This window comes from Cyprinus carpio, chromosome A14 (genome assembly GCF_018340385.1).
Source record: "Cyprinus carpio isolate SPL01 chromosome A14, ASM1834038v1, whole genome shotgun sequence".
Lineage (NCBI taxonomy): Eukaryota > Metazoa > Chordata > Actinopteri > Cypriniformes > Cyprinidae > Cyprinus > Cyprinus carpio.
In genome coordinates this window covers 1,989,239-2,012,915 of record NC_056585.1, presented here as the reverse complement: position 1 = coordinate 2,012,915, position 23,677 = coordinate 1,989,239, and the positions used below count along the sequence as shown (strand labels likewise).

Here is a 23,677-nt window from a genome sequence, read left to right as displayed (position 1 = left end):
AATATTCATTTTCAGGTTTTATATTTCACTAGCTTATAATTATTATCTGCTATTGTTTTAAATGCCAACGTCTCTACTTCTCTCGCTTCTGTACATGTTCCAGTCATATGTACCTGTTGTGTTATTTGGTCTCGTCCGCTCGCTCAGAAAACGTTCCCACGTGCTACAGCTCCACATGACGCACACGGAGAATACAGAGAGATTTCTCTTCTGATTTATGTATTTACTTTTAGGAAAATGCTGTTTTCAAAAGAAACACCATGGAGGCGATTAGAGGGCATGTCGTTTGGCTTGTTCTCCGCCGATGAAATAAGGTAATAATACACTTGCAACAACTCATGCCCAACACAGCTAAAAACTAGCCGGAGCTCAGGTGCGTATTACTGTGAAGACACGTATCGTTAATGCCTGTCAAAAACATACAGTTAAGACATGCCATGTCTATTTCGTTACGTTTGAGTGAAACGTAAGCAGTAAAACAATAATATTTATTTCTATACATAAACCTTCCCTGTGTTATCTGTGTCACAGGAAGCTGAGTGTGAAAAGTATCACTAATTCCCAGCTGCTGGATAATGTGGGCAATGCCGCCGCTAACGGGCTGTATGACCTGGCGCTGGGTCCAGCTGATAACAAGGAGATCTGCTCCACCTGCATGCAAGACTTCACCAGCTGTCCTGGCCACTTTGGTCACGTAGATCTGCCCCTTCCCGTCTACAACCCGATGTTTTTTGATGTAAGTGTCATTGTGCAGTTGCATGTCCTCCTTTACAGTTTTATACAATTATGTGTGTGTTTGTTCATATGGGGTTAATAGTCTGTCATTCTATTCTTTTCTATACTTTTGTTACCTCGTAGGACTAATATATATATATATATATATATATATATATATATATATATATATATATATATATATATATATATATATATATATATATGCATGCATGTGTATATATAAGAACTATACCTAGTGTAAGCCCTAACGTCAATGTCTTTACAGAAATTATATTTGCTCATCCGTGGTTCATGCCTGGGATGCCATATGTTGAAGTGTCCCAGAACGGCTGTTCATTTACTGCTGGGCCAGCTGAAGCTCCTGGACGTGGGTGCGATGACGGAGGTGTATGAGCTTGAGAACGTTCTCAATCAGGTCAGAAAATATTGAAGAGCTATTCTCGTGAAGGTCATAGCGATTTGTCTTGTAGAGAGAAGCATCATTCACTGGACTGAAGTGCTTATATATTGCGGTTTTTGTCATCCTCTCCAATTGGTGGAGGTCAATGCTCAACCATCTGGAATAGAAATCCAAGAAGCTCTGGAGGCGTTCATCACACCCATTCTTAAAGCCAGGGAAGACCAGCAGCACACTGCCCCGGTGAGTCTGAAACTCATCCACCTCATCTGTTTTGTCTTCTACATATCTTTTACTTTATTCGTGTTATTGTCTCTGTGTACTTTCTAACTGCATTTATAAATTTGCTTTGATTTCAGATTAAGCATATCTGCGAGAAAAAGTCCAGTCTCATTAACAGTTTCTGGAGAATACACATGGGCCCAAGGAAATGTCCGAACTGCAGGTGAGCTCAACTTCTTCCGCCTTCTCTCATTGTTAAGTGAATCATGTGTGCGTTCTGCCATGAGAATGTGTCTGTGTGTGTTTCAGAGCCAGCAGAGTGACTGTGCGCAGAGAACACAACAGCAAACTCATCGTCACACATGGATCATCCACAGCAAGCACAGAAAAGGACGGTGAGTTTACATTTCACTCTTTTGCACTCTTTTGTAACCAGCCATCAAAACATTAGGCTTCCTATGCAGTAGGGCTGAACGATATATCGTTATCATATCTATATCTAGATATGAACTTTCAAGATATTACTATCGAAAAAAGCAACGATATAGACGATATAGATTTCCCCTCTCCACGCTCGCCCTGCATACACTCTGGCAGTCACAACAAACATCAGTTTTACGAGTGCCCTTGAATGCACCGCTAAAGCCAGCGCGCACACACTACCAGGGACGTGGGAACTATATTGTGAGAGGGGGGGGGGGGGGGGCGTTTCCATTGGTGAACGCGTCATTGCTTGTCACGTGACACACCGCAGCAGCAACAGCGCTGAATGAATGTTGATTTGCTTTTATGTCATTTTTCCTTTATTATTTAGAATATTCACAAATGTGTTAGCTATGGCATGAAATATCTGATATTCCGATTGTCAAATACATGCAAGTGGAAGTATATTGTTGTTTAAACACCTTTATAATGATCGCGTTAGTTGAGCTGTATGCGCGAGTGGGCGCCGCCGTGTTAGTTTGTGCCGCAGACGCAGTTCAGAGAATCGGATCTGTTGGATTTACAACCTCTTTGTTTACAACACGTGAATTCATCCACTTCTCCCGAAATACTTAAAAGTAAGTGGCTGGTGAACTGGGAATAGAATAGAGTAAACATTGAAGTTGAAGTTACTTACACAATGTGTATCTGATATGAATAAAACGTGTCGAATTATAATGGAAAGGATTATTATTACCCTCTTCCATAGACATCAGTGTGTATTTTACAAACTCTAAATGTATTGTTTTTTTTTTAGTACTTATGTGAATTTATATGTTTGAAACCTAAAATAAACAGTATGTGGTTTTGAAAACACTGAAAAGTTGTGATATATGACAGTTCTGAGCGCGCCTGTCCCTGGCTAAATGCAACATTTGAATTTAGCAGTTGATCATGTGATGCACTTGATCGTACGCTCCAGGGACCAGCCTAGACTGATTACACCTGTGTGATCGTACGTGCGAAAGGCTTAAAAAACAATACATTTTCTGACACAAAATTTTGAAATGTAGGCTTAAATCAAACACATTTTAATTCAGATTCTGTATATATATATATATAAAAACAACGAAAAACAAAAACAACAAACAAACCCCCCCCCCCCAGCTGCCTGACCCCGAGAGGGGTGGGGAAAGGGGGAGTGGGGAGGGGGGCGGCCGTATTGTATCGATATCGAGATATCTGGCATTTAAAATCGAGATATGAAATTTTGTCCATATCGTTCAGCCCTATTATTCTTTTTGGATTTTTTGTAAAGTGCCATCAAAACATTAGGCTTTCTAAAATATAAAATTAAGAATTTCTAAAAGTACTTATATCATCCAAGCAAAGTGTTTTAATAGCATTTGGAGCAGGCCCACAGTGTAGCCAAAAGTTTAGTGATTGTGTGACATGACTGAATGAATTCAATGTGAGTATTTTCATTATGCAAAACAGTTTTTTCTTTTGAACTTCACCGAATGAATGAGCACATCACTCAAACAAGCAATAGATAAAGTGATCATTTAAATAAGACCGTACTTTGCTGTTTGGTGATCATTCAAAATCAAACCACCATTGCTGTGTCAACGTGTCGGAGGTCGAAGGTGTTTTGGGTTTCTTCTTACCACATAAGGGCATGTTATCACTTCGAGAACATCAGTGCATGCGATAAACTGAATATAATGCAGAAAATAATGTAAAAAAAAAAAAAGTTATATAGTTGTGTTTTTTATGGATGAAGACTTGAATGGAGTAATGACTAATACTAACGGATTTCATCAGTAAGTTTATAGTATAACAAACTCTATTATAATTGATAGCGTATTTTGCCATTATTTTGAAAATAACATTTTCTAAATAAATACAATCAGTGAAAACGTTTTAAATATTTTAAAAGAAACTGCTAAATATAATCCTGTATTTTAGCAGTTTAAATACAGTATTTGTGTTTGCTTCCAGATGACTCACTGATAACCAAACGTGGATTCTTGACTCCGAGTTTGGCGCGAGAACACGTCATCAAACTCTGGGAGAAAGAAGGTAACATTGGTTGAGTTTAATTCCCATTTTCTTTCTAGGTTTCATAATGCAAACAACAGGTTTTTTGAATGTATCATTTTGACATCTCTAGGTTTCTTCCTGAAGCATCTGTTCTCAGGGTTTGACATGAACAACTCGGAGAAAGGCTTCAGCCCTGAAGTTTTCTTTTTGGAGTTGCTTGTGGTTCCTCCATGCAGGTACGTTTATCACTGTATGTACAATGTCCTGTACACAACAACCTGTTAGACATCACTCTGTCTGAATGATTTGTGTGTGTGTGTTTTATAGGTACAGGCCTGTTAATCGTTTGGGAGACCAGATGTTCACCAACGGACAGACTGTGAACCTCCAGGCCGTGTTAAAGGATAATTTCCTCATTCAGAAACTGCTCGCTCTAATCGCTGCTGAGAAGACCAACGCTATTAAAGATACACAGACAGAGATAGAGCAGGTGGGAAGAATTTATGTTAACAATAAACTAAAAACAATAAAATGCTAAATGTATTATTATCACTGTGAATCAGAGTTATTTAATTTGTTGCATGAATCTTTCTTTGTGTATGTGGTTAACATGAAGCATATAAGGCTTTATAAATATTATTATAGAGCTTTTTTAAATATTATTTTTTTTATAATATTTTTGCACTGTTTTTTTTTGTCTTATTTTTTTATTATGGTTGCACCCTATTAATATATATATATATATATATATATATATATATATATATATATATATATATATATATATATATATAAAAGAATGGGTAACAAGATTGCAAATTTACCCCAAATTGAGCTGTTACTGAGTAGTTTGGACTGTTTTGGTTTGTAGAAAAATTATATGGAAAAATTTTTCATAAATGAATGTAAGAAATAATTTTCATAATTTTGGTACCAATGTTGAATGACAAATACAGTCAACACAAACCAATTTATAAAAACTAAGAAAATTTGACCTTTTATTTCAACTTCCCAAGTTGACCCCACAGGGTCCGAAAAATGTTTCTCCCTAAAGTATACATTTTATCGAATGTTTCTGTGTTTAACAAGGGAAATCCATAAAATCATATGAATTTTGAGGAAGTACATTATAAATCATTTTACATAAAAAAATTATTTTCAGTACATTTTGAGGAAATATTGTGTTTTGTTGATTTCATTTCAGCAGTTGTATGTGTATATTATTTAATGATCGTAAATCAGTTGCGATTTCCATCCATTTATTTGCACCTCTTTTATGAGAAGTGCCATATGTGTTCATGATCTGTCATTTCTTCAGTCCAGCGAATCTACAGAGATCAGTCAGATAGATCAGACCTTCTTAACGGGAATCCAAGGGCTGACTCTCACAGACAAGCTGTATAACATGTGGATCCGCCTGCAGAGTCACGTCAACATCGTGTTTGACAGCGACATGGACAAACTGATGACTGAGAAGTTCCCAGGCATCCGTCAGGTCAGCGTGTGACAGATCTCAAGATCACAAGCCAATATGAACTAAAATAGGTGGGAAATAATGTTTTGAAGTGTTCGTCTCTTTTGAATGTGTCTCTCAGCTCTTGGAGAAGAAAGAGGGTTTGTTCAGGAAACACATGATGGGGAAGCGTGTGGATTACGCTGCACGCTCTGTCATTTGTCCTGATATGTACATCGGAACCAATGAGATTGGAATACCAATGGTGAGAATGGATTTTAGCTTTTGATAGTGTTTGAGCTGGCTTTTCGTTATTCTGCTTATTGAACATCTTCTTATTAAATGTCATATTCACCATACAATTCATACTGAAGTCCAGTAGCTGTAGTAACTCTCTGTACTTGCTTTGAAATGGAAAGAAAGCGATTTCAGATCTATACGAGAGGCATGAAAGTAGCGTTCATCTGTTGTCATTGTTTGCAGTGAGATATCGAGTTTAGCAGCCATTGTACAAAAGTGTTTAATATTGATTTGGGGTTTTTGAAAGTCGTTTGATATGGTCCCTCTAGGTTTTTGCTACCAAGTTGACGTACCCACAGCCGGTGACACCCTGGAACGTGAAGGAACTCCGGCAGGCGGTGCTGAATGGACCCAGCGTCCACCCTGGAGCCTCCATGGTCATTAATGAAGACGGGTCCCGAACCATCCTCAGCAGCAGCAACCTGACCCAGAGAGAAGCCGTGGCCAAACAGCTCCTGACCCCCAGCACCGGCCAGCACAGGATACCCATGAAGATTGTGAGTTTGTTATCTTGACAAAGATGCACTGCTATTTGGGTAGATTTTGTATAACATTTGGCTTAATGAGCCATACTGTAAGATAGCTGGTCTACGTACAGTATAAAATCAGTTTTATCCTGTAATAATAATTGAATGTTGCTTCTAGGGGTGTGCAATATCTCGATGTTGGATAGCCGACTCACAAAGTTTTTAATATTTTTCATATTCAGTGCAGCAGTTAGTTCATAGCAGTGATTTTTTTTTTTTCAGTAAGGGGTGAAATTTCCCACCTTAAATTGTTTTCCTGGGGCATTTTGCTTTTATAAGATTTTTTTTCTAAGCATGTTAGATGTATGCATCAATGTTTGTCACTTTCTTACATTTAATCAAAATTCAATTAGAATAATCAGACAAAGTGTAAATGTATTAGGAGATTTGATTTAAAATTTATATTTTGAATATTAAAATATGAAATGATTTTGAATTAAATCATACTTTAAATATGAAACTAAAACTATCAGTTAGTGGGGGTGAGTCATTGAGTCAATTATTCACCCAATTTGTTCAGACTGATTAATTCAGGAATTAAGCAATGATTGCTGAATGATTGATTTGTTTAAAAATGATGAAATTGTGTGTTGCATAACAGTTCTGCTGTGGTTTGGAACTGTTTGTGTTGGTGAAATAGAGCAAAAACAGACAATATGGACAACATTTTTTCTAAATGTTAACTTTTTTTTTTTATTTTGTTACTTATTTTTTATTTTGAATGTTCTTCAGATCTCCTTTTACAATAATTACTTGCACACAGAAACAATATCCTTTACAGGGGATCATAACATTCACGCATCCTTACATGTATGATCAATTCCACAGAAAAATATGTCCAAAAATACAAGGAAAAGAAGAAATAAGAAAATCATTAACAACATTTAAAGCAAACAATTTGAACAAAACAAACATCAACTTAAAACAAAACATGGGTTGTATTCAAGTTCCCCTGGCAAATATAACCAGTTAGTTCTAATGGTCCTCCATCAACGTCATTAATGTGCCCATCTTTCAATAAAAAGTTCCCTCTGTAAGCTCAACGAATATGTAATTTTTTCCATAGTGTAAATATTTCTCAAAATTGTTAGCCATTCAGCTTGGTTTGGTGACTCATTTTTAAGCCACTTTATTGTAATTGCTTTCTTTGCTGCTATCAGTAATATCTGTAATAAATACATCTTTTTCCTACTGTGTATCACAACTGGTTTAATCCCCAGGATTGCTATCAGAGGGTCTCTTATCAGATCAACATTCAATACTTTATTACTTTATTAATATATGTAAAAATGGATTTCCAAAAGTTATCCAACAAAGGGCATTGCCAAAAAATGTGTGAGTGAGTAGCCATTGTCTCTCCACACCCCCTCCAACACTGACTTGATTGATTCGGATTCATTTTAGCCTAAATATTAACTTTTTGTTTATTATTACTGAACTGTTGTGTAAAATCAGTATCACATTTGCAAGTATGCTGCTATTCCGGAAAAACAGAACACCTGCTTGTGTGATATTGATTACCTGTATTAAAAGGTATGTATTTTGTAGAAAAAGAAAAAAAACCTTCACAAACATAGGTTTCTTTAGGGGTCATCCTTACTGTATTTTATTAGGCTACACCACGCATTGAACTCCTGCACTATCCGTTTGTGTTTGGTTTTTGCGAAGTGAGTGACATAATAATATCTGCTTTCACGTGGTTGAAACAACAGTTAAGATGCATAGTCAACATATTGCACAGCCCCTAGTTGCTTCAAATTCTACTGTAAATACACAGAAAATATTAATATAGTAGTTTTGAATCAAGTGCACCGGAAATGCAAAGTCAACATTAACATTTTGTATCATTTGTTGATTCAATCCATTGACAATTGCTTCTCTTTGTTAGGTAAATCGGCACATCAAGAACGGGGATGTGCTGCTGTTAAACCGTCAGCCCACTCTTCACAGACCATCAATTCAGGCCCACTGTGCTCGCATCCTGCCCGGAGAGAAAGTGCTCAGACTACATTACGCCAACTGTAAGGCCTACAACGCTGACTTTGACGGTGACGAGATGAACGCTCACTTCCCTCAGAGTGAGCTGGGCAGAGCTGAGGCCTACACGCTAGTGAGCACAGACCAGCAGTACTTAGTGCCTAAAGTGAGTCTTCATCTAGAAAAAAGAAACGACTGAAATATGAATTGTCTTTCATTTTGGAAAACTCTTCACTGGTCTCTGCACCTTCTGTAGGATGGGAAGCCATTGGCCGGCCTGATTCAGGACCACATGGTGTCTGGCGCCAGCATGACCATCCGAGGCTGTTTTTTCACACGGGATCAGTATACAGCGCTAGTCTACAGAGGCCTGACGGACAAGATCGGCAGAGTAAAGCTCCTGCCTCCTGCGCTCTTTAAACCCGTGCCTCTCTGGACTGGAAAGCAGGTAATCTAGTTATCTTAATGCGTGTGTGATCTGTATTGTCATCAGATATGTTTATGCATGAGTTCCCTGATAGCATTCTTACAGATACCTTCCAGATGCCCAAAAATAAAACAAAAGTTGATACTTGGACTTGCATAAATGCCAAATCTTTGCTGCCTTTTCAAGGTGGTGTCGACCCTTTTGCTGAATGTCATCCCAGAAAACAGCATCCCTTTAAACTTGATGGGAAAAGCAAAGATTCCCAGTAAAGCCTGGGTGAAGGAACCCCCCAGACCTGTTCCAGGATACAAGCCGGAAACCATGTGTGAATCTCAGGTAATTAAGGAATATACTCTATAATAGTGCTGCTGTTACAGCGCACTAGTGTTCATTTCTTTAACAAAAACTGTGATGAACAATATTTGTATCTTTTTGCATGACTAAGACTAGACAAAAATGAGACAATCAATAAACTCTAACTATGACTATATCAACATGCAATATCATTAATGAAAAAGAGGAGACTAAAATGTAGTTTATAAAATAGAGGAGAAAAATACTGACCTCCATGGGTTTGTAGATGTCAAGAGTTTAAATGTAATTTGGAGTTTTGCGCTCTCCATTGAGATAAGTGCTGCTCGGATGAAATTGTAATAGAGCCAGTATGTGTTCCTTCACACGGATGTTTGCGCTGTTTGCTGTGTCTGCTATTAGGGATGTAACGATTCACTCACTCACGATTTGATTCACAATTGTTTTTTAACAAAATGAGATTTAAGACAAATAATATATTAAATGTGTCCTTTTATTATTGCTTGGACAAAATGCTGTACATTTCTTTGTGAAATTGAAATGTAACACTATAATAATATACTAATATAGCACTTGCATATCATTGCTCTTTTGTTGGTTTTGATTACTTCTATTTTTTTTTTCAATTCAATTCAAGTCTATTTGTATGGCGCTTTTTACGATACAAATCATTGCAAAGCAACTTTACAGAAAATTAAGTTTCTACAATATTTAGGAGTAGCTTATCAGTGGTGACTGTCAGTTTATGAGCATACGGCATCAATAAAAGACGTAAACAAACAGACGATTAACACTATTAACAACAATTATGCAATCAAACTTATAGCAAAATGTGGTAGTTCTGTATGATGTCTCTGGGTTAGCATCATCTGAGGTCCTCTGAGGGGTTGGCATCATCTCTTCTCAGGTGTTCTGGATCCAGACTGGAGCTTGTGTAGATCCTAGTTACAGAGAAACAAATAGAGACATAATTAGCGTAGCTGCTGTTCCAGCCAAGTACAATTAATTAGTTTAACCCAAGCTAAAGAATAATAATGCACATTTGATCAGATATAACTGCAGTCCAAAATTATGAGATGCATTATTTGAATGCTTGGCCAAAGAGGTGTGTTTTTAATCTAGATTTAAACAGAGAGATTGTGTCTGAACCCTGAACATCATCAGGAAGGCTATTCCAGAAAAAAAAGCTCTACCTCCTTTAGTTGACTTTGCTATCCTAGGTATTATCAAAAGTCTAGCGTTTTGTGACCTTAGGGAGCGTGATGGGTTGTAGCTTGGTAGAAGACTAGTTAGATACGCAGGAGCTAAGCCATTAAGGGCCTTATAAGTAAGTAATAATATTTTGTAACTGATACGGAACTTAATAGGTAGCCAGTGCAGAGACTGTAAAACTGGGGTAATATGATCATATTTTATTGACCTGGTAAGGACTCTAGCCGCTGCATTTTGGACTACCTGTAGCTTGTTTATTGAGGATGCAGGACAACCAGCTAGCAGTGCATTACAATAGTCCAGTCTAGAGGTCATGAACGCATGAACTAGCTTTTCTGCATCAGGAACAGGTAACGTGTTTCGTAGCTTGGCAGTGTTTCGAAGATGGAAGAATGCTGTTTTTGTAACATGGGAAATATGATTTTCAAAAGACAAGTTGCTATCTAATATAACACCCAGATTTTTGACAGTAGAGGAAGTAACAGTACATCCGTCTAACTGCAAATTGTAATCTACGAGATTCTGTGTAATGTTTTCTGGTCCAATTAAGTAATATCTCTGTCTTATCTGAATTTAATAGGAGAAAATTATTGGTCATCCAATCTTTTACATTTTTAACACACTCTGTTAGCTTAGATAATTTTGAAGTTTCACCTGTTGAGTATCTTCTATTGTCTTCTGTTGTCCTCATTTGTAAGTTGCTTTTGATGAGAGCGCCTGCTAAATAACAAAATTTAAATATGTAAATAACAAAACTAAATTAAAATTTTAAAACAAGCCCCAAATCAAATAAGTAAAAAATAAAATAAGTCTCTTCATATAAACAAAATAAGGTTTTGTCTGTGCTCTTTCCATTTTAAATTAGAGGCAACCACTGCATTTTAATCGTGATCCAAACAAAGATGCTGCATATATGCAACATGAGCAGTTTTTAATCTAAATTAGATTGTAGAATTTAGAAATTTGAAGCAAAAACAGAATGGTTTATAAAAAATATCTGCATGAAATAGAAACAGCAGACGAGCTGAACGAGACGCAGATTCACTCTCTGCCAGCAGGTGGCGCTTAAAGCCTTTCCTTGGTTTCCGCCGTAAACAAAGCAGTGCTGCATTTATGAACTTTAATATGGATTATACAGAGGTGAGATGAAAAGAAAAAATACCATTTGAACCTTTCTAAAGACAGTAAGTTCCCCTCAGACATACATTCATATAAACTCCTTCCCCTAATTGAATCACAATTGTTTAGCATCTCAACCGATTTGAATCGTCAGATATTTGAATCGATTTTCAGCTGGCTCGTGGTTAATCGATACATCCCTAATAAACCTTCTGACTGGCCAACTGTAAATAATCCAAACATGGATCTCGACTATATTGTTTGTGATTGGTTGCTGAGTAAATGTTTGTGTTTTGTTTCAATTGAAAAACACGTCTGTAATTTGGAATTAATATTAAGAATTTCACTGTTTTAACTTTTGAGATAAACTACAAGTTTTCATTATGTGGAGAGTGTGATATTTTCTGTAATAATTAAATTAGTAAAGCAAATAAGGTAAAATAAACCTTGTATATGAGCTGACATTCTCTTTATTTGTAGTTATTGGTGGAAGTGCGATAATTCGGATGAAATTCCTCAGATGACAACAATCATTATCTTTAGTCATGATTATAGTTTTGAGCAATTAATTATATAATTATTTATATATAATAATAATTAGTGATTAGAAATTTATCCACAAGTTCACATTGACCAAATTTGAACTAAAATTAGACAACGAAAACTTGACTAAACAACAACAAAAAAAAGGATAGGTTGACTAAATATGATAAAAACAAAAAACATTTAACACAGAAACATGTGCTTTTGGTCTGTCCAATATTTAATGTCATGAGACAAAAGGTTATTAACAGGACAAACTCTTAAGGACTTGTTTCAGAAAATGGACCCAGAAAAACTTTTACAATTTCTTTCAAAAGTATATTTCAAATATCTTGTTTAGAAATGTCTGTGTAATACTTTTTTATAATTGTTCTTATTCATTTATGTTTGTATTTGTATTTTGTGTTCTACTATATTTTTACTATATAACTGTCAACAGAGTAGCTCATGTATTCATTACACAATGAAGTCATGGAGCGCCAAACAGGGACGCATGTAATAAAACCTGTTTTGTGTAAGAAAGCTGATCATGATTGTCCTGTATAGTAATGTACTGTGTTTTTCAGGTGGTCATTCGTCAGGGAGAGCTCTTGCTGGGAGTTCTGGATAAAGCTCACTATGGCAGCTCAGCGTACGGTTTGGTCCACTGCTGCTACGAGCTCTACGGAGGAGAGACCAGCGGCAAACTGCTCAGCTGTCTGGCACGACTCTTCACTGCCTACCTGCAGCTGTACCGCGGTTTCACCTTGGGTAAGATCACGCCTCAGTACCAGCTTATCTCGGTGAACAGACACGGTAGAATTTTGTATTAAACTATGTTGTTGTTTTTTTTGACAGGTGTGGAAGATATTCTAGTAAAAGATGGAGCCAACAAACAGAGAAGGAAAATTATCCAAAAGTCAGTCACATGTGGCTCCAAGGTACACCAGATCATTCCTGTTTCATAGGACCTTGAACCGTTTAGTTTTCTGGATGGAAAAATGATTTTGTTGTGATTTAATTTAGGGTTTATTTTATTTTGTTTGGTTTACTTTAGAAATATCCTCTGGTCAAGCTTTAATTGATGAATTATTAGTAAAGTTTATTAATTATAACATGATTATTTACAGATGGCAAGAAAATTAACAGGGAGGACAGCACTAAAGTCGTGTGTCTCATTAAGAGAAATGACTTGGTTTAGCTAAAGTAATGTTACAAAAGACAAATTTTAACCCTCATGAGTTTTGAAAAAAATGGGCACATTTTGATCAGGAACTGTAAAAGTGTAACTTTTTTTTTTAATGAATTGATTAAAATTAATAATAACTTCACTGCAGTAGTAACAATAAAATGATGCACTTCCTTTTTAATGTTAGGTCTTTGAGCTTGCTTATGTAAATTTCTCTACTGCTTGTCAAGTGCGCAAATCTTTTAAACTTTACTTCAGTAAACATCTACTCATCTTTGAGTCCAAACATGAACTGAAGTGATCTGTGCATCCTGCTGCGCAACTGTTCTAGATTCCATGCTTAAAAAAAATACCTATTTAGAAATTATCAAAAGATTATTTGTCAAATAATTGACTTTTTTAGTATTAATATTGAAGCATAATATTTGCAGTAATCTTACAGTCACATACTCCCACTCTCTATCTGTGAAGAGTGTGTGGGTGGCTGTGGATCTTTTGCCCTCTGGATGTTTTTTGTCTCACACCTTCATTTCTTTGTGTGTTCGTCCAACATTGTGCTTGCCTTGCCTTAAACCAGAGGTTCATATTCTTTTACTTTCTTGCTTTAAACAGGCTCTCCAGGCTGCGTTTAACCTGCCTGCAGCTGCTGGAGACACTGAAGCCAGAGAACGCTGGCAAGACGCACATCTGAACACAGACCAGAGAGATTTCAACATGGTGGACCTGAAGTTTAAAGAGGAGGTCAATCAAGTGAACAACAACATCAACAAGGTGCACGTCGAAACGGGACATCTTGAAATTGCAGAGCTTGAATTTAAAGTGTTTCTTTTGTTTCTCGCTGTGGAATCATAATCTCTCTGTATGTCTCAGTGGGTTTCATCACTTGTGATCTGTTGTTATCAGGTGTGCATGCCGCTGGGTCTTCACCGCTCCTTCCCAGAAAACAACCTCCAGCTGATGGTGCAGTCAGGAGCCAAGGGTTCGACTGTTAATACTATGCAGGTAATGTTTCTGCATTATCTGAATACAACAGTGTTTTTAGTATAATTACTTTTACAGTGTTCCTGTGTGTCTTTAAAATGTCTTCATTAAATGTGATCAAAATGAGTCTTAAATGGTATAAAAAAAGTTGTAATTTTCATTTTAAGTGGTCTTAAATTTGGGGACAGAAAATCATGAATGTGATAATATTAAAAAAAGTTATGTTAAACAATTTGATTTATTAAAATTTGAAATTGCAAAACTGCTTCAAGGTTCAAAACCTTTTAAAAAGCTTTGATTCTCCCATCACTACTGCACATTTATGCCAAGTGATTGTTAATGATCTACTGTTGATGAATTATGACAATGATAGGGTCAGGTAATGGCAGATGTTAGCATGGCATGTTATTCAGCCGTGATCTTCCTCTGAACCAAGTTCCTGTGTATGTGCAGATCTCCTGTTTATTGGGTCAGATTGAGCTGGAGGGCCGCCGGCCGCCACTGATGCCTTCTGGGAAGTCCCTGCCCTGCTTTCAGCCCTATGAACCTCAGCCGCGATCCGGAGGATTCGTAACTGGCAGATTCTTGACGGGAATCAAACCTCCTGTATGTTCAGACTGGACTGTTCTTAATTGTGAAAGCACAGCCTCGTTAGTGGACAAAATTAATCAAAAGGGTTTGTTCAAGCCCTTAACCCCAAGGATTAAACTCGTACTGCATAGTTAGGGCTGTGGACATAAATGATACCTCAAATCATGCGGCTTGTCAGGGTGAATACACTAGCAACCCTGTAGTAACATCCTAGCATTATGGTGGCAGTCAAGCACGAATCTCAAAAATCTTACTTTTAATAATAATATTAATTTTGTGTGGAAAAATGAAACTTTGATTTTATTTAACTGGAGGCTGTCTTTATTTTCAGGAGTTCTTTTTCCATTGTATGGCTGGTCGTGAAGGTCTCGTGGACACTGCTGTCAAAACCAGTCGATCTGGTTATTTGCAGAGGTAGATCTGGTTCTGACTGAAAACAGCATGCAGTCTAAAATCCTCATGAGATCCTTTTATTCTGTAGTGATGTGCTGTTCTGTCAAGAAATCTGATGTCATTGGGCATTTCAGGTGTGTGATCAAGCATCTAGAAGGTCTGGTGGTCCAGTATGATCTGACTGTGCGAGACAGTGATGGAAGTGTGGTCCAGTTTCTTTACGGAGAGGACGGCCTGGACATCCCCAAGACCCAGTTCCTACAGCCGCAGCAGTTCCCTTTCATCAAAGACAACTACGAGGTAACTGTACATTAGGGCAAAAATTATAATGGTGACTGTTGCAGACAATTATGATTGATTGATTAATTGAGAGAAGCACAAATTGTGATCATGATTATGATAGGATTGCATAGACATGTCTGAGCAAAGTTGCATTGATGGAGCAAGTCATTTAACATTTTATATAATGCACTATTGTCTAGGTTATCAGAAAGTCGAAGTGCTTGGATGAAGTTCTGGCTAAAATGCACCCAGAGGCAGCATTTAATCACTTTAAAGCCATCAAGAGATGGAAAGCCAAACATGAGCATGTTTCACCCAGAGATGGTGCCTTCTTGCTCTACTCGCAGAAGAAACTGAGCAAGTTGAAATCTCAAATCGAAGACCAGACACTGGCCAATGGGAGAGAGCCAGCCACTCTGCAGGTACTGAAGCAGTTATAGGGGTTTTAGTTTACGAATGTCTCACAATGGCATCCTGTAAAGTACTTTCAATTAACCAGACATTCTCAAAATAACACCGTATGACTTGCACTTGTGCACTTTACATACATGACAATGAGATTTTGTGTGTTTAGCTCTTGGAGAATTGGAGAGCTCTGGATGAGTCTGGCCGTAAGAAGTATTTAAAGAAGACGTCTCATTGTCCGGACCCGTGTCTGGGTCTTTACCGGCCGGACATCTGCTTCGGTTCAGTGTCTGAGACCTTTGACTCCATTGTTGAGTCCTACCTGGATCAGTTCAGTGTCAAGCAGGAATTTCAGACCTCCTCTGAAATCACTGACACAGATAGGTAAGACTCGTTGTTGACTGTTCAACATTAAATTATTATATCTGGATTAAAAGGCCATTTCTAGACTTTTAAATTTGGAAAATTGTCGTCAGTCTAAAGTGGTTCTCCTTTGTGCACAATGATATTTAATATAGGCGTATATGTGTCCTATGATACACATGCTGAAATTACATTTGTTTTTTGTTTTTTTCATTTACAGAAACTAGGAATATCTTTAAGTAACCAAAATAATTATATTAAAATAAGTTACAGAATTCCAGAAATTTTATAAGTGACTGAATGTCCTTCAGGGATCCCACTCTTTTGAACAAATTAATTTACATGATTTTTGCAGTTTTAAAAAAGTTATGTTTATTTATTTATTTATTTTACTCTCCCAATTTCTACTTGATAAAATATTTCAGAGATTTGAATTTGATCAATTAACATAACATTTACAGGTCTAGAATCAATTTTAAAATTAGGGTACCTCAGATTTCCAGCTGTGTATTAAAATAAGAAATACCTTGATTTTTATTTATTTATTTATTTTAACCTATTTAAATGCTTGTTTTGTCTTATTTGTAATAATTTGAAGTCATCATGATTCTCCCTTGGAGGTTTTCGCTGTGGGCCCTGGTTGAGAACCACTGGAGTAAAGAAATAAAATAACTAGTTTCATGTATTGGAATGATCAGTACTTTATCATTTTGTGATCAGTGTTGTGTTCACTCTGTGTGTGCTGACAGATTGAGGAATCTGCTACAGCTGAAATGGCAGCGATCTCTGTGTGACCCCGGAGAGGCCGTGGGTCTGCTGGCAGCGCAGAGCATCGGTGAGCCGTCCACCCAAATGACCCTCAATACCTTCCACTTCGCCGGCAGAGGAGAGATGAATGTCACATTGGGTATCCCAAGGTCAGGTTTCATTTAGTAGCAATATTAATGTCAGTAAAATTCCGTGGTTCTCTGTACAAATGCTAAATCAAAAACTAATATGCTATCGAGCTCTCTTCTTCATTAAAAAGGTGAAATGTTAACGTAAACAACTTGACTTGCAGACTTCACGTATTACTGTTTTTGTGTTTTTGAGATTCACCTAAAAAAAAAAAATCTTTCAATATGAAATCATCTTCTATAGATTAAGAGAAATACTCATGGTTGCGAGCTCTAACATCAAAACCCCCATGATGAGCATTCCAGTTCTGGTGAACAAGAAAGCCTTGAAACGTGTGAAGACGCTGCGGAAGAAGTTAACGCGTGTGTGTTTGTCAGAGGTGAGCACAACTTGTTTCAGTGTTTACTTGTGACTGAGCTGTGTTATTCAGGAAAACGTTTTCCTCTCCGCTATAGAGCTCAAGTCTTATTCATGGTCATGTGTGTTCAAATATGGAAACTTAAATGACATAAATTTGACTCAATCTCGTGTTGTTTCAAAATATTTTTCTAAACACAAATTAAAATATTTTTAATGAAACTTGTGAGGGTTTTCTGGTCTCTCCATTCCAAGTCCACGCAACCAAAACTTCAAAAAGTACATAAAGACATTATATAAATAATCCATATAAAACCAAGTTGTCAAACCTCATTGGTTCTCACACAGCAAGTACACATATGTGAATAAAAGCTTAAATTATGTTTGTTATTTATATAAAGATGATTGTTTATTAATGGTTTGTTGTTGTATGTTTTTTTTGTTGTTTTTTGTTTTTGTAGGTAGAGAGAAATATATCAGGTTTCATAAAAAATACCTTAATTTGTGTTTCGAAGATAAACATACGTCATATGGGTTTGGAATGACAGGAGGGTGAAGAAATGATGATATCGTTTTCCTTTTATTGAGAAAGCAAGAACAAATGGTGATTAAAAGCATTATATCAAACTGCCATGTTGACCATTTGTGGTGCATTTTTCTTAGATGTTTGTGGAGCTTCCCACCCATTACCCATTGACTTTCCTCATGTGGAAATATGGATATACTCCAAAACATCTTTTTGTTTTTACAGTAAAAGAATACCATAGAGGTTTGGAAAGGATTGATGAAGGTCAATCAGGTGGACTGTTGTTATGAATGTATAAACGTCCATGTGCACTAAATCTTTCCGTGTGCAGGTGCTTCACAAAGTGGATGTGATAGAAACTTTCCGCTCGGTAGAGAAACGGAGCCAGAAGTCACGTGTGTTCAATCTCTCATTCCACTTCCTGCCCCCTGAGCGATACCAGCAAGACAAGCTACTCGCCCCTAATGAGATTCTTCATTTCATGGAGCAGAAGTACGCTTAAAACAACATTGCCTCAGCCATTTCACTGCAGAGGATTTCCCTGATATCTTATTTGTACGTTACAGGTTCTTTCGCATGCTATTGGAGGCCATTAAGAAGCTGAGTGCTAAACTGGCGGCTGTCAATGTGGTGGATACACGCAAAGCCACGGCGAGTGACAATGATCGAGATGCCGGTGCCATTGCACACAAAGAGGTAGACAGTCACAACAGGCCACGCGTGTGCTGCTGCCGTGCCTTAAACATGTAACGACAGCAGTATGCTTGACTTCTCCACAGGATGATGCCGACGAGGAAGCAGAAAACAACAGGATTGTGGATGATGAGGCCAATGAAGGGGATACTGATGCCACAGATTCCAGGAGAAAAGAAAAACAAGAAGAGGAGGTATCCGAATTCACCCTATATCTAAATATATATTCATGTTCTTATTGTGCACAATTCTTTTGAGTGGGCATGTGCTTCTGCGTCATAATCGTGACCTTTTCTAAACAAGCCACTTTAATTAAATTTTAATAAACAAAAAACATGATCTGATCAATTCAACTAAAAAAAAAAACTTCAGCAGTTTAATAATTTAAACTTTTAACAATAAATAGTGCACTATGAAGTGTTTACTTTTTTTCAGAAATTCTGTTTTGGCTCATTTTTCTAAACTTTGTGTTTTATGATTTCATGCAAATGTGTTATCAAAAACAGCATGCATAAAACTTGAAACATTTGTTTTAAAGTGTATTCAAATAAAATTTGACCAATTCCGTAAAGTCTTCCACAACAGATGTTCATCACAGTTTAAACCATGAATGAAAAAAGTAGTTATGCTCCTTAAAAAAATATTATTTTAATAATAAAAGTAATATATTTCTGTCACAGTTTCTTCAAGTTAAACCAAACTTTTTTGACCTTTGAGTTTGTGTGTGTGTATGACGATAAATTAAATGAAATGCTGGTCAAGTGATGAAAATGAAGTTCATGTCCTCATATAGTGAGACAGTAGAGGCTGAAAACACAAGTGTTGAAACTGCACTGCTCATTCACACAAAAACATGCACAACATGTAGACTTCATATCTAATTAGTCTTTTTGTGGTTTAATATTCATAGAAAGTAGTCCATATCGTGGTTTGATTCCTGTACAAGCTCATTCATTGTAAATTTTGCCAAATTCCATGATATTTATACAGCAAATTCCACTTTCATGACTGTATTCTACAATTCCATCTGCGTTTTCTGCATCACGGAAGTAAAATCCTGTGTCTGTGCTCTGAACCTTCAGGTAGACTATGAGAGTGAGGAGGGAGAGGAGGCCATCGATGAGGAACTGGAGGATGTGGCTGAGGACAGACAGGAAGAGGCAGGTTCTCAGGAGAACTCTGAGGAAGGGTCTGGTGAAAGCCAATCAGCACACCAGAGTCCTGACATCTCTGAAGAGCTGGAGGGAGCTTCACAGGACTCCATGAGGATCAGCACTGTGCTTCAGTTGAGCTCCGCCATTGAGGACTACAAATATGACACCAAAAATGGGCTATGGTGTGAGGTGTGTACAAATCAGTTGATCTTAAATCAGTACCAGTATCTTCATTTATACATTTTATGCTCTTGAGGGATGCAGCGAAACTATTTGTACACTTTGATGCTATTAAAAACAAAAATGCTTGCATACCAATTCCTAATACCATGCATTGTTACCATACCCGTTATAAAGTATCAGTTATATAAATTATAATTTTGTGTGTGTGTGTGTGTGTGTGTGTGTGTGTGTGTGTGTGTGTGTGTGTGTGTGTGTGTATTCACTACCGGTCAAAAGTTTGGGGTCAGTTATACTTAATGGTATTTTTTAAAGAAGTCTCATGCTCATCAAGGCTGCATTTATTTGATCAAAAATACAGAAAAAAAACTGTAATCTTGCAAAAATTTTATTACAATATAAAATAATGGTTTCTATTTTAATATCCTTTAAAATATAATTTGTTTCTGTGATGCAAAGCTGAACTTCCATCAGCCATTACTCCAGTATAAAGTGTCACACGATCCTTCAGAAACCATGCTGATTTATTATTAGAATTATTAATGTTGGCAACAGTTGTGCTGCAAAATATTTTTTTGGAAACTGCAATACTTTTTTCAGGATTCTTTGATGAATAAAAAGTAAAAAAAAAAAAGAAAAAAAAAAAGGCATTTATTCAAAATATAAATCTTTGCTATCACTTCTTAACAATTTAACACATCCTGGCTGAATAAAAGTTTTAATTTCTTTCAAAAAAGCAAGAATAAAAAATTACTGACCCCAAACTTTTGAATTGTAGTGTATATTGCTAGAAAATATTTGTTTTAAATAAATGCTGTTCTTTTTAAATTTTAGTTCATCACTGAATCCTGAAAAAAGTATCAGAGGTCCTAAAAAGTATTAGAATTGTAGTGTATATTGCTAGAATATTTTTGTTTTGAATGATTTCTGAAGATCATGTGACACTGAAAAATGGAGTTATGTTGCTGAAAATTCAGCTGCGCATCTCAGGAATAAATTAGATTTTAATGCATATTAAAAAAGAAAACGTTATTTTACATCATCATAATATTTCACAATATTATGTTTTTCCCTGTATTTTTGATCAAATAAATGCAGCCTTGATGAGCATAAGAAACTCCTGTAAAAAACATTAAAATCATTCAGATCCCAAACTTTTGACCGGTAGTGTATATAAAGCAATATATACGTCAGATGCATTAATCTGCTAATATTTCAACTATACTCGATTAAAAATTGTAAAATAAGTTTCAGAATTTCATCACCATTCATAGGTTTGGGGTCAGTAAGATTTTTTCTTTTAATTCTTTTTAACAAGGGCACATTTAATAATAAAAAAAAAATAAAAAAATGTATCATAAGGTTTTCATTAAAATATGAAGCAGCACAGCTGTTTTCATTGAGCACCAAATCAACATATAAGAATGATTCCAGAAGGATCAAGTGTCACTGTAATGGCTGTGAAAATTCAGTCATCGGAGGAATAAATTACATTTTAAAATATATTAAAATAGAAAAGTTATTTTAATGGTGGTAATATTTTACTATGAGCGTGTTTTGACTTCTTTCAAAAACATTTATAAAATCTTCCCAACCCCAAAATTTTGAATGGTAGTGCATATATATTTATATGTAATTTTTTTTTTGTTTTTTCAAAAACATTTATAAAATCTTCCCAACCCCAAAATTTTGAATGGTAGTGCATATACCTAAAATATCCAGGTTTTGGCTGTTTGCAGGTCCATCGTTGTGCGACATTCATGAGAACTAGAGAGCAGAGCCATGGCTCCTTATGCTTTCGGATCGCTCTCGGCACCTTTGCTGTTTTTTTTTTTTTTTTGGGTTTTTTTTTTGGAACAGTGTCATCAAGTCGAACGAAGGGTACAAACACGCTGCGCATATTTGCATCGCTTTGATTGTTCCCTGTAGATCTCGCCTCTCACGCTGGGGGCCCCACGATGGTGAGATTATGTATGCCGATGTGAGTGTTATTGGTCAAACTGCTTTGGATGTTTTAGGCAATATTAAATCCATACAGGACATGTCCCGTATGAACGGCGCATATGGTCATACCTATATATATATGTAATAGAAACATCATATTAGTCAAACTAGGTATCCAATACCAAAGCTGTTTTTTTTACATCAACTGGTACTTGAACATTCATATACTCCAATCGGGGTGCATTCATATCCATAATCAGGGCTTAAAGTTTTCCGGCACCATGCTGGATCTCTGGCGTGTGGCTTTGGGGGAATGAGATTGTGGTTTTTTATTTTCTGGGTGTGAGGTTTAGTGTTTTAGAGCTGAATCTGGCATTTGAGAGCCTGCGCATGCGGTTTAATATTCACACCTTATCGAGGTGGACCTTAAATCTCTCTCTAGTGGCAGACTACATGTGTCTTCGAGGTGGTGTACAAGTTAAACAGATCCTCATTCAATCTATGCAGCTCATGCCTGCAAAGTGTCCTTGATGACCATACAGTTTTAAACAGACACAATGTGCACATGGTTTCCAATGCTGCATAAGGCCCTCATGATAATGACCTTGATTTCACTTCTAATCTTCAGTTTAGCAGTTTCAGTTCTTTAGCACTTGGAGCCACTTAATTATTTTATGCACTTTAATTATTTGCTTGTTTTGTTAGGTTCTTATGAAAACCACTCAATTTGACAAATTGCTTGTTGTAGGGAAAGTTGTGACAAAGAACCGGCCTCGATCTGACAGCCGTTACAGTAATGGTCTATGGATTGAAGAATCATGTGCTCACTTTAACGCCTTATCCATAATGCATTGCTGCTTCTGTTTGACAGCTGACCATGGTCCTACCCCTCACTAAAGTGCACTTTGACCTCACGTCAGTGGTGGTGAAGCAGGCTCAGAACGCTGTCATCAAGACCAAGGGTATCACACGCTGCTTGTTAAATGAAGTCACCACAAAGGAGGGCAAAAAAGAGATGGTGCTCAACACAGAGGGCATCAACATGCATGAGATGTTCAGACATGCCGATGTGAGTTCAATACAATCCAACGTCGTTATTCTGTCTTTTGAATTTCATTGTACATGCATACAGGGACGGATTAACATCCCTACATGCATACATGATACTCTAGTGTATTGCTATCAGCTGTCCAAATATGGCATGTAATACAATCTGTTTTGTTGTACTAGATCCTGGACTTGAACAGGTTATACTCCAACGAGGTTCATGCTATGGCCAACACGTACGGTATTGAGGTGGCCCTCAGAGTCATAGAGAAGGAGATTAAAGATGTGTTTGCTGTCTATGGTAATAAAGCAGAACAGGACTGTTTGACACTCATAGCAGTGTGTGTTTCACTGGAGATCTGACTGGTTCCTCTGTTCACAGGTATCGAGGTGGACCCACGCCATCTCTCTCTAGTGGCTGACTACATGTGTTTCGAGGGGGTGTACAAGCCTCTAAACAGATTTGGCATTCAATCTAACAGCTCCCCGCTGCAACAGATGACCTTTGAGACCAGTTACAAGTTTTTAAAGCAAGCCACAATGCTGGGTATAATAGTCTTTCCTAATTTAATGATGCATATTGTTGATAATGATTAGTAGTATAGTTTAATTGTTGTTCGGGAGTTTAATTATTCATGCATGTCTCAAATTATTGCTTTTTTTTGTTAGGTTCTTATGACAAGCTCAATTCGCCCTCAGCTTGCTTGGTTGTAGGGAAAGTTGTGAAAGGAGGAACCGGCCTCTTCGATCTGAAACAGCCGTTACAGTAATGGGCTTGGATTGAAGAATTCATGTGCTCACGGTTATGGACTGCATAGTGACAAACAGCAATATTTTTTGTCTGTAATATCAATAAATATTTTATTGTGACCTTGTAATTTTATGATTGATGTTATTACTATTGTTGTTGTTGTTGTTATCATCATCATCATTATTATTCTGCCGTCACAATTCTGTAATGCCCACACGCACATCTTGACTATATACCAGTGGCTGATAGTAT

General features: G+C 36.8%; 1 protein-coding gene across 1 annotated transcript; it reads left to right on the top strand.

The window, feature by feature from the left end:
• The first annotated feature begins 28 nt into the window (after positions 1 to 28).
• On the top strand, positions 29 to 23,552 carry LOC109102890 (DNA-directed RNA polymerase I subunit RPA1-like). The gene is made up of 34 exons (XM_042769692.1): positions 29 to 314; positions 532 to 736; positions 1,004 to 1,153; positions 1,271 to 1,378; positions 1,495 to 1,580; positions 1,667 to 1,752; positions 3,782 to 3,862; positions 3,954 to 4,059; positions 4,151 to 4,313; positions 5,142 to 5,318; positions 5,419 to 5,541; positions 5,846 to 6,073; positions 7,992 to 8,246; positions 8,337 to 8,528; positions 8,694 to 8,843; positions 12,260 to 12,443; positions 12,531 to 12,613; positions 13,474 to 13,632; positions 13,765 to 13,863; positions 14,296 to 14,448; positions 14,765 to 14,847; positions 14,961 to 15,126; positions 15,309 to 15,530; positions 15,683 to 15,897; positions 16,626 to 16,793; positions 17,017 to 17,152; positions 17,988 to 18,148; positions 18,223 to 18,352; positions 18,436 to 18,543; positions 19,432 to 19,692; positions 22,499 to 22,696; positions 22,858 to 22,975; positions 23,057 to 23,221; positions 23,344 to 23,552. The coding sequence occupies exons 1-34, from the start codon at positions 238 to 240 to the stop codon at positions 23,442 to 23,444; spliced, it is 5,097 nt and encodes a 1,698-aa protein (XP_042625626.1). The 5' UTR covers positions 29 to 237; the 3' UTR covers positions 23,445 to 23,552.
• Positions 23,553 to 23,677: the final 125 nt, after the last annotated feature.